At 36.7% G+C, this 16,090-nt stretch overlaps 2 protein-coding genes, 1 non-coding gene and 1 pseudogene across 4 annotated transcripts in view; 3 read left to right on the forward strand and 1 right to left on the reverse strand.

Annotated features, from left to right (window-relative positions):
- Window positions 1-2,926: 2,926 nt before the first annotated feature.
- Window positions 2,927-2,999, forward strand: TRNAR-ACG. The gene has a single exon. It is a non-coding gene; the product is annotated as a tRNA-Arg (tRNA).
- Window positions 3,000-3,333: 334 nt separating this feature from the next.
- On the forward strand, window positions 3,334-6,732 carry LOC122088960 (annexin D1-like). The gene is made up of 5 exons (XM_042658349.1): window positions 3,334-3,491; window positions 4,400-4,545; window positions 4,785-5,003; window positions 5,741-5,953; window positions 6,269-6,732. The coding sequence occupies exons 1-5, from the start codon at window positions 3,416-3,418 to the stop codon at window positions 6,563-6,565; spliced, it is 951 nt and encodes a 316-aa protein (XP_042514283.1). The 5' UTR covers window positions 3,334-3,415; the 3' UTR covers window positions 6,566-6,732.
- Window positions 6,733-8,890: 2,158 nt separating this feature from the next.
- On the forward strand, window positions 8,891-13,010 carry LOC122057012 (annotated as a pseudogene).
- A 354-nt stretch (window positions 13,011-13,364) lies between these two features.
- The window catches only part of LOC122066664 (pumilio domain-containing protein C4G8.03c-like), a 17,555-nt gene continuing 14,829 nt past the window's right edge, over window positions 13,365-16,090 (reverse strand). For both annotated transcript variants that reach the window (XM_042630520.1, XM_042630512.1), the window contains exons 5-6: window positions 15,151-15,409; window positions 13,365-13,946 (exon numbers count right to left, since the gene is read on the reverse strand). In XM_042630520.1, coding sequence (XP_042486454.1) covers window positions 13,839-13,946; window positions 15,151-15,409 — 367 coding nt within the window. In that variant the 3' untranslated portion in view covers window positions 13,365-13,838. The remainder of the gene's footprint in view (window positions 13,947-15,150; window positions 15,410-16,090) is intronic.

Consider the following 16,090-nt stretch of genomic DNA (forward strand, 5'->3'; position numbering starts at 1 on the left):
AGAGTCTATAGTTTCAATTTTCAACAATTGAGTCTATGTATTGATTCAATCTGGATACTTAGTCCAGGTTCGGAAGGCAAGGGAAGGAAAAATAAAAGGGAAATATAATAGGACAAAATTGATGATGATACTAATAATAATTTAATGCATCTATATCCTTTCTTTTTTAGAAAATTTTTTTATTTTGTTTTTATTTTCTTGCCTTCCAAGCATAGCTTTAAGGTAGTAATTGGTGCAAATAATAACTATGATATCCATATGCAGTCATATCCAAAAATGAAAAGATAAGAAAAAAATAATAATAAAAAGAAACTTGAGAAATCTCAATCTCAAGAAAAAAAAAAAGTAAAAGCCCGTCGTTTAAAGCATTGGGACACCAATTAGCTATGGTTTTGTTTGATTGTAAAGGGAATTGAGAAAACCTTTGAATTTAAAAGTAAAATAAAAACCATATTTAAAAGTATCATTATTAAATGGGAGAGGGATAGGTATGCCGCCGATATCAAGTATGCTAGCGGATAGCACCAATAGGAACACATGATGGAGTATCATTCAGGAAGGATATGAGGGTCATTTCAAAAAAAGAGAAGAGAGAGATAGACACAATAGGTGCTAGCATACTTGATATCGGCGGCATACCCAACCTTTTCCCTTATTAAATATAGTAAGAAATCTAAAAATTTTGTACAATTGTGTAAGATAAAACTTATATATGTGTAAGATTATAAAAACTTAATTTTTAAGTTTGAAAAACTTCACTTTCCTTCTTTTTAATCACTTTGCAACCAAATGGAACAATAAAGAGCAACCCACTGCACAGGAAAAATAAGTTATAATAGTTTTTGAGAATTTTTTTTAATTGTATTTACTTTTTAACTCCTCAATGAGATTCGTGATGCCCAAAAACACCTTCAGTTGAAGAATTAAGTTGCATTGATAAACTTTTCGTGAAATTTACCAATCCCCGCACACCCCCCCACCCCCAAAAAAAAAAAAAAAAACAAAAAAACAAAAAACAGATAAAATTTTATGAGTAAGCACTTGGGATCTAGGGTAGGCTTGGATGTTGCCAACTCTCATATTAGCTGGTCCATATGGCTTAAACTTGGTTGGGTTAGGGTATGAATGTGGGTAATCGATGTCCATCATTAAAAAATAATATATCAATTCTTATACTTAAAATTATGGGCAGAAGATTTCTTCGTTGATAGTGTGGGGATGTTTTCCCATGTCATCTCACATATTGAAACTTTCTCTTTCCTCTTTGTCCATGCAGATCTCCATTGGTAAAATCATTTTCCACACCATGATTAATGTAGTATAGGAGATCCACCCTCACTCAACACTCTTGGGGGGGGGGGATTCTTCTCCCTAAAAGTGTAGTTTATCGGTGAAGGCATTGAATCATAATATGGTTAGGGTGTATGAATAAAGTGTTTATTGAATCCAAAACCAGACAAATAGATTTGGTAATGCAATTAAGCAGGTAAAAACCCAGCCCATCTTGGTAAAGGCCAATGTTGGGATGGGATAGTCTTAGCTCAAGACCACCAGCCCACCAGGCTTAAGGCCCAGATGGGCTGGCTCCAACTTTATACTCCCTTAAGAAATTGCCAGGGGTAGTGAAGATGCTGCAGGAAGGAGAGAAGAACGGCTATAGAAGGTTTTTCTTTTTTGATGGACATTAGGAACTTGTTATCTCAATTAAGATGTATTAATATGAAGAAGAAAAATAGGTGCATAGTTTCAGTGGCTCACCACCTAGCTGGGGAAGCTAGGATAAAAAATATTTCTGGCTATGTAAAGAATAATCTTCATCTTTGTTTTGTTTTGTTTTTTGTTTTTGGTTTTTTTTTTTTTTTTTTTTTTTTTTTTTGATAATATATGTCGGATTTAAACAAAAAAATAATAATAATAAAAATAGAGAGAAGAAGAAGAAAGGGGCTTATAGTTGTAATAAGACGTAATGCATATATAACTATGTACCAAATCAAAGGTTTTGTGTTGCATAAAATTGGACACATTGCTAAGGTGGCAAGAATGTGTCATCCTCTTTCCTCTCCCTTCAAAAAACAACTCCTTACTCATGTGTCCATCGTTATGATTGGTGTATGTCTCTAGCTTATTGCTAGCTGGTGACATGTCCAACCCTTTCCCATAAAAATAAATAAATAAATTTATGTTAAGATAAAGTGTTAGTAGTGTTGTGGGGAAAGAATGAACAGTATAAGTATGATGGACATTTTGTGTAATATATACAAGTGGCCATGAGTTTATATCCCACTATCTTATAGTAAGGTTTATATGAATGGAACCCTAGTTATGTCAGTTTATAAGAGAAACCAAGGTTGCATTTGATATGTATTATTGGAATGCTAATCTAGTAACTTTACATTATGAGATGATATAAACAACTACTTTAGCATCTCAAACTGCGAAATCAATATTAGAATGAATTATAAAAATACATATTAAATGCAACTCAAGTATCCAAAACCAGATATTCTTTATTGTCTATTCGGCTAGCCTCTCAATGATAGAAATTAGCATGTCTTAAGTGACAGACATACTATTGTATTTAATTTAAAATAGATAAAAAGAAAATTATATATGAAACTAAACAAAATACATTTTACTAATTCAAACTTTTTTATTATCCGGCATTGTTTTAAGTATCAAGACCAAACTGGAGATAACTGGACAAGTCAACTTGGGATTAGTTTGATGAATAATGACTCTAATTTACCTGATTTCCTATTTTTCCTTCAAAACTAGGTTGAAATTATGATTGAGAAACTACTTATTTGGTGTGATTCTAATGGGTATGAAATGCAATTAAAAGTTTATAATTATTTCAAACCTAGCTTCAAGGAGAATTAATCAATCGCATTCTTCAATTTTATGACTTAAATGCAAAATAAGCATCGACTCCATGGCCCAATGGATAAGGCGCTGGTCTACGGAACCAGAGATTCTGGGTTCGATCCCCAGTGGAGTCGTTTTTGTTTTCGGACAATGTGATGCCATCAACGAATCAAAATCCATTTTCTAGCGTAAAACGTGGCGAGTGGAGTATGAATATCCTGCTCCCATCTATATATTAATATATATATATATATATAAGGCCATATGGGGCTGGGAAAGACCGTACGGGTGGGTAAATATGGAAGTATAGCCTTTAAAAGGAAAGTGAAGAATGCCACGTCAGGTTATGCATGTAGCGACGTGTATGATTAATTGATGAAAGGACAAAGTAGGAAAGGAGGAAGAAATTTCGGACACTGGTATCATCACATTTTATAGGTGACCCACCTCTGCCTAGCTCTTCCTTATATCTTTCATCTTTTTTGAGAGTCTCTCTCGAGCTTTTGTTTCGTTCCCGATTCTGATCAAACACAATTGAGAGCAGAAAACAATGTCGACTCTTCAAGTCCCCGCATCGGTTCCCTCTGCATCCCAAGACAGCGAGCAACTAAGGAAAGCTTTTGCAGGTCTCCGGATTTCTTTCTCTGCTCTAATTTTCTTCTCTCTCTCTTATTTTATTTTATTTTTTTAATTCGGCTCCTGATCTGATACTGTCTTAGTCGATTTTGCGCTTTGGTTTGATATCTTGCTACTCTGGTGGATCATTTGTGCTTGAATTGCTAGCCGGTTTATGGTTGTTTACTATTCTCCTTCTTCAATTTCTGGAGATTGATTTTTTTTTTTGTGGATCTGTTAAAGAAGAAGTACAATGTTGGCTTTTTGGTTGTGGATCTTATGATGTCTTAGGTTGATCATAAATCTTTTATTTTTCCGGTGAAAATGTATAAAGTGTCTGACATATTTGACATTAGAAGTCTGTTTGTGTTTTGATTTAGATGTTGACTAGATCCTTAGGATTCGTCCCTGTTGATGAAGAACTGCTGAATATTTATTTTTTCTTACTTGTTTTCTACAATGTTGTGTTCATGTCCATCAGATCTTGATCTATTTGTGCTCTCGTGATGACGATCATTAGATTGGATATGTAACTACACATGGTCATATGAATCAGAGTAACAGGCAAGGGTATGAGGGAAACCAAGTGTTTGATTGGAGATTAGTGGAGTTTATGATCCCATTTATATTTTTGAAAGTTTTAGTGGCTTAGCTTGGCCTTCTCTAGCTACTCTGTTTAAGCTTTGTATGGGATGGTCATGGATACTACAGTTGCAGATTTCAGGCCACAATTTCTGATGTCTTGTTAGACATGCTATATGTTTATCCTGTTGAATATTTTGTTCTCTCTGCTGAAGCTCGTTATGAAATTGTGACACCCGCGTATTTTATTGATTTACTGTAACATGTGTTGCTTTCCCTGTGTGGTACTGCATTCATGTTTTAGATGGTCTGATGATGAAACATCCTTGATCCACAGGATGGGGAACGAATGAGGATTTAATCATATCCATATTAGCTCACAGAAATGCAGTGCAGCGCAAGTTGATCCAACAAAGTTACAAGGAAACTTATGGAGTAGATCTCCTCAAGGATCTGGACAAAGAACTCTCAAGTGATTTTGAGGTCAGCTTCTAATCTGGAAATTTCTTCCAATCCAGTATTGTTTACTGGCATCCCAATTATGTCGATAAAGAATTACTATTGGATATCTTGGGATTTTTAATATGCTAAATGACATAATGCTTGATATGATAGTTACTCAGAAGCAGGGCCTTCCCCTGTTACTGGAAGGTCAGATTGATCGGGTTTAGCGCTAATACATATGACTGGCTGACTTCCCACAATGTTTGTGTTTTGCACAGAGAGCAGTACTGCTGTGGACACTGGATCCTGCTGAACGTGATACCATTTTAGCTAATGAAGCTACCAAGAGGTGGACTTCAAGCAACCAGGTCATTATGGAAATAGCTTGTACAAGGTCCTCACGTGAACTGTTTTTGGTGAGGCAAGCATATCATGCTCGTTTTAAGAGATCCCTTGAAGAAGATGTTGCACATCACACAAGTGGGGACTTCCGTAAGGTATAGCGACCCTCCCCTTGGCCATTATAATTTAATGTGTACTTGGACTCTAGGAGATTCCTGGTTGTTTCACTTGTTTTAGTTATTAGTTTTCTTTTTCCCCCTCGGGTTACATGTATACTGAATATGGTATATTCTTTGTCTTGATTGGAGAGAAATTCTCTTTCTCACTTAACACCCCCCCCACCCCCTTTTTAATCTTTGACTGGACTAATTTAATTTATACTTTGTAAGGAAGCAACCCATCATATGGGGTGTATCCTTGTAGCTGTATGTACCGCTGGATTTCTTTTGTTGGGCATGTTTGAAAACTAGAATTTCTTTCTAAAGGATCAATGGCTATCATATTCTCTGCCAAAGTTAAAAGTTAATCCTTTGAATTTTGAATTTTACTTTCATGCATGATGCTGATATGGAAAATAAGCTACCACATACTGTTACTCTACATTTCCATTCAACAGTGACATCTTGATTTATAGAAATAATTCATTTCTGGTGAAAATTATATCGAACATCATAAGGGAAAAACTGTTATGCATGAATGTATAATTAAAGACATCTTACTGTCTGTTAAATTGTTACCCTGTTTTTCTGCTTCGACTTGCATCAAATGTCCCTTCTTCACTCCCAGGTAGGAGAATGAGTTATTTACCTCTATTAAGGTTCCCCCACCCTTCTCTTATGCTCACAAAGTTTGTGCCATCTGATTTAATTACTTGACTCTTATCTAATCCCAGCTTTTAGTACCTCTTGTGAGCTCATACCGTTATGAGGGACCAGAGGTGAACATGACACTGGCAAAGCATGAGGCAAAGATACTCCATGAGAAGATCAAAGACAAGGCTTACAATGATGAAGAGATAATCAGGATTCTGAGTACAAGGAGCAAAGCACAACTCAATGCAACTTTCAACCACTACAATAATGAATTTGGCAATGCCATCAACAAGGTACGTGTATGGCTGTTATCTAATTTGAACCAACAGTATCAAAATATCCTTTATAAGGTCAGAATAGCAATAAAAATGAATAGATCAAGGAAATTAATGTTTTTGACATTGGAGATCCTTTATACCGGAACCACTTAAAGGTGGCAACGACAAATAGGATTGGCCATTTACATGGCTGTCATTTTCAAACTATTCATATAGTCAATATTACAAGCAAAATTGGATCCATGATCCGTTAGATGCTCTTTTTTTTCCTTTTGAGTGCTGATTTTCGTCTGCTAGGTTCTAATCTGACTTTAAATCTGCTGTTTCTAGGATCTGAAAACTGATCCCAAGAATGACTTCCTTGCACTTCTTAGAGCTACCGTGAAGTGCTTGACCCTTCCAGAGAAATATTTTGAGAAGGTTCTTAGGATGGCGATCAACAAGATGGGAACTGATGAGTGGGCTCTTACTAGAGTTGTTACTACCCGGGCTGAGGTGGACATGCAGCAGATAAAGGAGGAGTACTACAAAAGGAACAGTGTCCCTCTCGATAAGGCCATCAGCAATGACACCTCTGGGGACTATGAAGCAATGCTTCTTGCCTTGATAGGGCATGGAAAGTCTTAAGCAACTGTTTGGATTTGTATTCGAGGACGATACTTCTCCATATGAGTGCAGAATGTGTATCTTGTTCAGTACCCATGCATCTATCCCATAGTTTGCTATGCCCTGGTTTTTTGCAGACCCTCTTTGTTGCAGCAGTGGTTCGGAATAAAGGAATGCAGTTTTAATTATATGCTGACATTGATCCTAAATTGGTTACTGTTAATGGTAGTTTTTGGAGAAAGAAGCAGGCATGCATGTACTCTCTATATTCTGTCAATCCTTCTATAGCAAGGACTCGAAACTTGGAATCAGTTCTGGAATGGTTTCAGTCGACTTGGGTCCGGTTGGCCCGAATCAATATGAAATCAGCCACTTTCTGCCCTAACCCTAGTTTTGGGGTGTGGATCTGCCATCCAATATTGGCTGATCCAAATTACATTTTCTGGATATCGTAGGTCATTCTAGTTAACTATACACAGATAATAGTATTGCAGCAATACACTTTCTGTGCTTATCTTGGGGGTTAAATTGAATCCACAGAAGCTCCAGGATATGATTCAATCTCTACTGGAAGTTCTGGGTTTCAATCCCCTGAACTCAGTCACAATCTAGTGATGAGGGCCCAGACCCACGGTTCAAGGAATTGGGATCGGATCGGTTTAATTTGCCAATTTGGTAAGGAATCAGCCGCTACCAATCCCGATTTCGGTTGATCCAATCCAGTGAGTTTAGGGTTTTTTTACATTACTTGCGATTCTTTGTAGATTATGCCCAATACTTCCAAATTCGGATTGGAATCAGTAGTGATAGATTCGGGTCCCAACCCGATTACTTGAACGTGCCAGACTAATTATTATTGGGCCAAAACGCTGCCTCTATTTTAGATTTGGATTCTAAATAAGAACTCAATTATTGTGGCGGTTGACCAATATTAGGAAGTCTAGAGACGTTGGCGGGGGCTTTATGAAGAGTTATTTTTTCTGTTTAAAAGTCTGCTTGTCTCAAATTTTTCTAGCTCGAGTTGTGGGTTGGATTTTTAGTTTTTAATACATGTTTAATACATGTTGTGTATTACATGTCTAGCTTTTAATGTGAAATTTTGTGCGATTACATAGTGTTCGAGTTGTTACTTTCTTGCTTAGTGGGGCTATCAAGATTTTTTATCTCATTCTTCATTCTATGAAAGTAGGTTAGGTGATAGATTATCTTGATGGTAGAAGTAATACATGTAGAACGCTTTGACTTGACCGATCTATTTTGTACGTCAGGTATATAATTAGTATTTTATTATAATCTATCGTTATAAGCATGTGATTGATTTTTAGTGTTGCATTAGGTTGACAACCTACACTTATTATAATTAGTCATTCCCCGTCAATCTTTTTGCATAGATCCTTGCATTCGTCCTTTCTTTGAATCCACATGTAATCGGCCCTATTAAGTTAAAATAAGATTTTGAATGTTATTAAAGTCCTAGTGTATTTACCACATGTGCATTACTATATAAAACTCTTTTAAGTCAATATCTATATTTATATATAGGACTTGTTCCTCCTCTCATTCTAATGTCACTCATAATTGGAGCTCAGCAAGAGAGGAGATATGTATTGTTCCTATTATTAATTAACCACACCAACTAACATAACTACTAATATACTTCTAACTCATTCATGCCAATTGTAACACCACGAGTGCACCCCTTCGGCCTTCCACGTAGCAACACCTTAACACGCCCTTCCACGTATGTAGAATCCTTACCGACAGTTGCGCGCTCGCTTTCTCGCTTTCTCGCTCTCTACTGGAGTTCTATCCTGGGGAGTTGTTGAGTCGACCAAACTTGTAAGAATTTTTACAGAGACGACGATGGATTTGAGGTTCGAAAACCAACATTGAACTCTGAAAACCATTCCCACGGCTGGGTTTGAAGAAAACGTGACCATCTGCCCAATCGCAACTAGGTATGGTCGATCGTCCCTAGCAAGTTGCCGCTTCCAACCTTCATTTGCCTTAATAACAACCTGGTTCGGTTGTCATTTCTCGCTTTAATTCCTCAGTTCTTTGTCCATGCATTTGCTAAAGTGTATGAGTTTGATCTTCATTGTTAGTTTATCTGAATTATTTTTAGTTCAAGAAAGCAATTCTTGGGCATCTTAAATTTCGTGTGAACTTAGGTATTGGTTGTGAATGGGTCTGGCATTAATTTTTTATGCTCTTCGGTGGGATATCTGGGTGTGTAAGCAGTGGCTTTGGTCCTTGACTATTTGTGGTGGGTGGATTCTCTAGAATCTTAAGCCATTCACTTCTATTTGAGTCACTGTGGAGGGCTTGGAAATAGAATCCTTGAGGATGTCTACATTTCCATGTAACAATTACTGGACAAAATTAGGAGCTGGCATTCTGGTTTGGGTGTCATTTTTAAACGTTTGAAGGGGTTCTGGTAATGGACCATATGATGAAACAGATGATTGTGGATGACAAACCTTTTTCGTGTAGCTTTTTGTACAGATCTCTCTATGTGATTCTGTGCTTTCTCTATCTTCTTAATCAAGGGCTCATTCCCTCATTTCTTTCTTTAGTAACAATTACCCTACTTGTATTATATGGAAGAAGCGAGAATACTGATGAGGGCTGAGTAATCCCTTCTATTGGGTTTTAATCTTTAAACAACTTAAAGGGTTAGAGTTTCCTGTTTCTAAGACTGTTGAGGCAGAAATTTGCGCATAAGCTGTTTTGCTTCTGATTCTCATGTAAATCAATCTATGTCTGTACTCCTTTTGTATTATGTTTCAATTCTTTAGTAAATCCATGTATTAGTTGAGCAGATTCTAACCTCAATTATATGATTACTATTGCGAGTGAAAAAACTCTTGACTGTGCTGTTTTTCCCCTTGCCTATGGTTTCCTGCATATTGGTTTACGTACAGGTGTTTAGACTTTCAATCCGAGATATGCTTTCCTGCCTATAGTTTGTATTTTGGGCAGAGAAAGGATTTATTTGCCATCTTATTATAACCCAGAAAAGAGTACTTATGTTATTGTACTTGGATTTTTCTTCTAGAAGTGATTTTCCCTTGTTCTGCTCTCATCTTATCAAGGATTTGATGGCTTACACCTTTTCTTTTATCAATAACCATAAGCCTTAACTACAACTTGATTTATTTTATCAATAACCATAGCATGGGTTTTCCCTTTTTCTCTTGAAATATAATTTCTCTCTTAAATGTAATTCTGATTTTCATCTGGATTTCAGAACTTAGGAGCCTTAGGTGACTGGAAATCCATCTACTCTCTTACTGAATTCACACAGCTACAGGGGAGCTCACAAGGTGGCACATACTGGTGTTGCTCTTACATCTCTTATCGTTTCTGAGAGTCTCTCGCGCTTTCGTTCTAGATTCTGAACAGCAACAGTTGAGAGCAGAAAAAAATTTCGACTCTTCTGGTACATGTGCCGTTTCCCTCTGTATCCCAAGACTGTGAGCAGCTTAGGAATGCTTTTGCAGGTCTCTGTAATTCTTTCTCTGCTCTAACTTTTCTTCTCACTTTTTTTTTTTTTAGCCTCTGATCGAAAATTATCTTAGTCCATTTTGCACTTTGGCTTGATATTATGCACTCTGGTGGATCATTTTTTGCTTGAACTGCTAGTCGGTTTATGATAGTTAACTAGTTTCCTTATTCAATGCAAGGATATTGATACTTTTATTGTGGTTCTGTTAAAGAGAAGTGCAAAGTTGGCTTTTTGGTTGTGGATCTTATAATCTTCGATTGATCATAATTCTTTCTTTTGCTGGTGAAAATGTATAATATGTCTGACAAATTTGACGTTAGAAGTCTGTTTGTGTTTTGATTTAGATGTTGAAATAGATTCTTGGTATGATCGTTAGGATTTAGTACCTGGTGGTGAAGATCTGCTGCATGTTTTTTTTTTTCCCTTCTTTCTTGTTTTTACAAAGTTATGTTCATGTCTCCCATCAAATCTTGATCTATTTGTGCTTTCATGGATGAATATCAGTAGATTGGATATGTAGCTACACATGGTCATATGAATCAGAGTGACAGGAAGGGTATTAGGGAAACCAAATGTTTGCTTGGAGATTTGTGGAGTTTATGACCCCATTTGCATAATCAATATTTGGGGGGGGGGGATCACTGCTCGTATATATATTTTAAAAATTTTAGTGGCTTAGTTTGGTTTTCTGTAGCGACATTGTTTCACAGCTTTGAACGGAATGTCATGGATACTACAGTTGCAGATTTCATGCCACAATTTCTGATATCTTGTTAGAGATGCTTTTTGTTTATCCTGTTGAATATTTTGTTCTCTCTATTGAAGCTTGTTGCAAAATTGTGACTTGCGTATCGTTTGATTTAGCAGAACATGTGTTGCTTTCCCTGTATGGTACTGCTTTCATGTTTTAGATGGACTGACGACATATCCTTGATCAATCTCAAACAGAATGGGAAACAAATGAGGGGTTAATAGTATACATATTAGCTCACAGAAATGCAGCGCAGCGCAAGTTGATCCGACAAACTTACAGGGAAACTTATGGAGTAGCCTCAAGGATCTGGACAAAGAACTCCCAAGTGACCTTGAGGTCAGTTTTCAACCTGGACATTGCTCCAATCCAGCATACTGGCTCCCAGTCCAACTTGATATCATAATATACTCAGAAGCAGGGCTTTATCCTGTTATTGGAAGGTCAGATTGATCAGGTTTAGTGCTAAAAATCTGATTCGCTGACTTCCCACAATGTATGTGTTTTGCACAGAGAGCAGTACTTCTGTGGACACTGGATCCTGCTGAACGTGATGCTGTTTTACTTAATGAAGCTATCAAGAGTTGGACTTCAAGCAATCAGGTCATTATGGAAATAGCTTGTACAAGGTCCTCACATGAACTGTTTTTGGTGCGGCAAGCCTATCATGCTTGTTTTAATAGATCCCTTGAAGATGATGTTGCACAACACACAAGTGGGAACTTCCGCAAGGTATAGCCACCCTCCACTTGGCCTTTATAATTTTACACTTACTAGGACTCTAACATCTTCCTGATTGCTTTGGCTGTCTTAGTAATTTTTTTTCTCAGCTGGGTACATGTAATCTCTAAATATGGTATATACATTGTGTTGATTAGAGAGAAATTCTCTTTCTCACTTGACACCCCCCACTTTTTAATCTTTGACATATTTACTGGAGTAAATTTAATTTACATTTTGTGAGGAAGCAAGCCATCATATGGGGTGTATATTTCTAGCTGTAGCGTACCTCTAGATTTCTTTTGTTAGCATGTTTGTGAACTAGAATTTCTTTCTAAAGGATCTTGATTTATAGAAATAATCAATGCATGAATGTATAATTAAAGACAGCTCACTGTCTATTCAATTGCTTTACCTCAGTTTTCTGCTTTGACTTGCATCTGTGCCCTTTTCACTCCCAAGTAGGAGATTGAGCTAGTTACCTTCCCCCACCCCCCACTCCTTTTCACGTATGTTCACATAGTTTGTAACATCTGGTTGAATGACTTGACTCTCATCTAATCCCAGCTTTTAGTACCTCTTGTGAGCTCATACCATTGTGAGGGAGAAAAGGTGAACATGACACTGGCAAAGCATGAGGCGAAGATACTCCGTGAGAAGATCACAGACAAGGCTTACAATGATGAAGAGATTATCAGGATTCTGAGCACTAGGAGGAGTGGTTCACAACTATATGAGACTTTCGAGCACTACACTAATGAATTGGCAATGCCATCAACAAGGTATGTGTATGACTTTTACTCTAATTTAAACCAACTGTACTAATGTCTGCTAGAAGTTCTGAATAGCTATAAAAATGAATAGATCGAGGAAATTAATGCTTTTTGGTATTGGAGATCCATTTGAGTGCTTTTTTGTCATTTGCTAGGATCTAAACTAACCTTGAGGCCTCTGTTTATAGGATCTGAAAGCTGATCCCATGCACTTCTGAGAGCTACCGTGAAGTGCTTGATCAAGCCGGAGAAATATTTTGAGAAGGTTCTTAGGCTGGCGTTCAACAACATGGGAACAGATGAGGGGGCTCTCACTAGAGTTATTACTACCTGGGCTGAGGAGGATATGCATCAGATAAGGGAGGCATACTTCTGGAAGAACGATGACGATCTCATTAGTGCCATAAGAAATAACACCTCTGGGGGCTATAAAGCAATGCTTATTGCCTTGATAGGGTATCTTAATATGGAAGACCCACCGTCCACCTGCACTGTGGCTGGACCGCACCTTTACCCACACCAAAAAGTGACTGACAAATGGGACTGGAGTTCCATCCTACATTAGCTGATTCAAATTACATTTTCTGGATATTGTATGTCATTCTAGATAACTATATGTGTAACTCTTCATGTTGGGAGGATTCACTTCCACCTCGGGATAGATCCCACACAACTAGTTAACAAATCCAACAAGATATTAGATTGAACAGGTAATGGTATTGCGGCAATGTACACTTTCCGTGCTTATTGTGGCGGTGAAATGTAGTCCACCTAAGCTCCAGGACATGATTCAATCTCAACCGGTTCTGGGTTTCAATCCCCTGAACTCAAGACAACCGATGAAGACCAATTATTATAGGGCTAAAACACTGCCTCATGCTGTAACTAGAGAGTTTCCTTGGGCAAAATGGTGTATTTTTAAAATTTTCAATCCCTTTATCCCTTCCATTTGATGATTGAGACCCCAAGATATTTAATGATTTACTAAAAGCTGTTGTTCCCAGTGACTTATAATACATGCCTTCAAAACTGTTCTAATATTCAGAATAAACACCACAGAATCAAGAGTGTTTAGGGCTTCCCGAATGCAGAACAGTTTAATGGAGACTGATACAAGTACATTGATAACAGAGTTGGGCTGAGGTTCCATCCACTAAAGAGGTAACCATGCCTTCGAGTTCCCACAAAAAAGAGAAGAAACCAAAAACTACATAAGCAAAGCTAGTGAAAGAAATGAAGGGTGGGAGAACTGTTATACATAGTACTATGTCATACAACAGCTATTCCATATTTAAAAAATTATAATACTCAAAATCTAATTAACATGATAACAGAATAATACATTTCCTGCATCGTTCATTTATGCAACTGGAAGCAAAATTGCTTATCGTCTACACCCTACAGAAGTCAAAGAAGCCTTATCAATGTAATCCTGTAAAGAATTGTCAGCGGCATATTCTTGCAGTTGGGAGTTTCTAAATCAGCTATATATAAACTAATGGTGGAGAACGACAACACCCCTCTCCATGGCAAGAGTTTACATCATTTTTTCAAAATTGTACGCGAGAAAATACGCTTGCAATATGGGCTTGTGCGTAAAATTGCTGCATTGGGACGGATTGCTTCAACCAATGAAGCATGGAGATGACCCTGAGTTCAAAACAAAAAATTAGAACAAAATAAAGAAACTAAATCGATCTGATGTAGATAAATCATATAAATGGATTTATATTGGAGATAAACTTTGGGTTGGGTTATGTTGTGCTGGGTCTTTGATACTACATGTTTTTATTTAATGGGCTAGTATAGGTAGAGGAAAGGCATAGTTAAGTAAGTGTATTTGTATTTGTAATTTTTTTTTTTAAATTTTTTAATAGTTATTAAATGTTCTAGTTATGCTGGATTAGGATTTTATAAGTCCAGTCTTGTTTTGAGCCAGTTTCTTTTAATATTTCAATTTCCTAGTTACTAAATTAGCTAAGGATTGTGTAGTGTTCGAGTTCGTTTTTTAGTCTTCTATATAAGTTTTAAGGGGGTCCAACATTCTACATGAATTTTGATTAATGAAAAGCTTTGTCCTTGCCGCCTATTTTGGTATGCTTTTTTCTTGTGTGTGAGGAAGGCTAGGCTGTTGTTAGACCCAGCCAAACACCATGCTGTGGGAAGCCTGGTGCCCTTATCCTTTACTCTTTCTCTTTAATTTTATCAAGGTATTGTTTCCCTGTTTCAATCTGCTATTCCGATCAATCAATCTCACATGCAGTTTCTAATCCTATCAGCAATATGAATTTTGATTTAAAGGAGAGTTATACACCCAATTTTGAATCTGATTGCAAAACTCTTCATGTGATACTTTTATCTATCATGTTCCAAACTCTGATCTTCATTCTACTGGCTGATGATTAGAGTCCTACCCCAAGTAGGATGTGTCTCATAACTTTGAATGCTGAAATCGATACTTGTCCATTATTGATCTGTTTATTCTAATTTCGATAGTATAACATCAGACTTTAATGGTGGTTAAGATTCTGTAATCTGATCATTCATCAGACTTTTAGTTTTCCTGTTTTTCCACTTTCCTAGTCATACTAGGAATCTTACATACAGTCAGATCCACCTGTTGGATCAATCTGTAAGTTTCAGCAAAGATTCCTCCTATTAAAATAAGAACTCGACTAATTTTCAGGTCCATCTGAATGTCTGATTTTATTATATGAGTTTTCTCCTTATTCTGGATCTTGTTCCTTTGTTTTCGATTCTGTTTTGGAACTGTTTTAATGCTTAAATCAGTATTACATTAACATTTCCATCTCACTACTACTTCAAGTATGAAAGCATCAGAAGTGGAACCAACCTTAGTCACTCCAAGAGCTGATTGAATGACATAGTTTGCAAAAGGGTCTTGCAACAACTGTTCAAAGTGAGAATATGAGAGCAGCTCATGGACAATCCTTGATTTGTTCTCATCTCCAAATACTTTGAGACACTTTTCAACCACATTGCTGCTGAACTTTTGTGTTGAGAGGTGCACGTAGTTCCCTTCAAATTGAGAAATCAAGTTGGCTGTGGCAGTAGGGATCTTTAGTTCTATGATAAATTGAACAACATAATTTCTGTAACAGTGGGGAAAGAAAAATTCAAGTCAGAAAGAAACTTACTACGCTATAAAAATGACAATAACAAAGAGGATATCAATTTGATCACTACTTCAAGAAACATAGAAACATAAAACTACGCGACAAAAATATGTTAATGCTTTTTGCAGTTTTAACTATTTAAACCAACCAACAGATTCTCACATACATTTGCAACATTAGAGTTAAAAAAGGTGAAGGAATATTTGGTGACAAGTGAAGTCATTTATTTGATTAAACAAAGAACACATATGGATCCAATAGACCACATGAGATGAAAGTCAGCAAAGTATTAAGCTGTTATATTCAAATTTCTATATATATATATATATATATTCTTACTTTTCCCACAGTTCTGCTTCTACTTAAATGGGACCTTTTGTTTGATACAAACATGAACTCCTTCAGGGCTTCACATGTGACCGGACAACTCCTTCACAAATAATAGTATATACATGATTAAAAAGGTCTATTCATCTTTCCCCAATTGTTAAAAACCCTTTACAGCCTCATTATATCACAAAGTCAATAAATCCAGTCAAAATCCTCTTTCATGCAATAACCATCTCGGTTGACCTGTAACTTGTATAGTATAAGCATTTTCCTATCAAAATAACCATCAGACCTTTCAAATAATTATTTTTTTTTTGGGGGGGGGGG

The sequence above is a fragment of the Macadamia integrifolia genome, chromosome 2 (assembly GCF_013358625.1).
Source record: "Macadamia integrifolia cultivar HAES 741 chromosome 2, SCU_Mint_v3, whole genome shotgun sequence".
In the NCBI taxonomy this organism is placed as follows: Eukaryota; Viridiplantae; Streptophyta; class Magnoliopsida; order Proteales; family Proteaceae; genus Macadamia; species Macadamia integrifolia.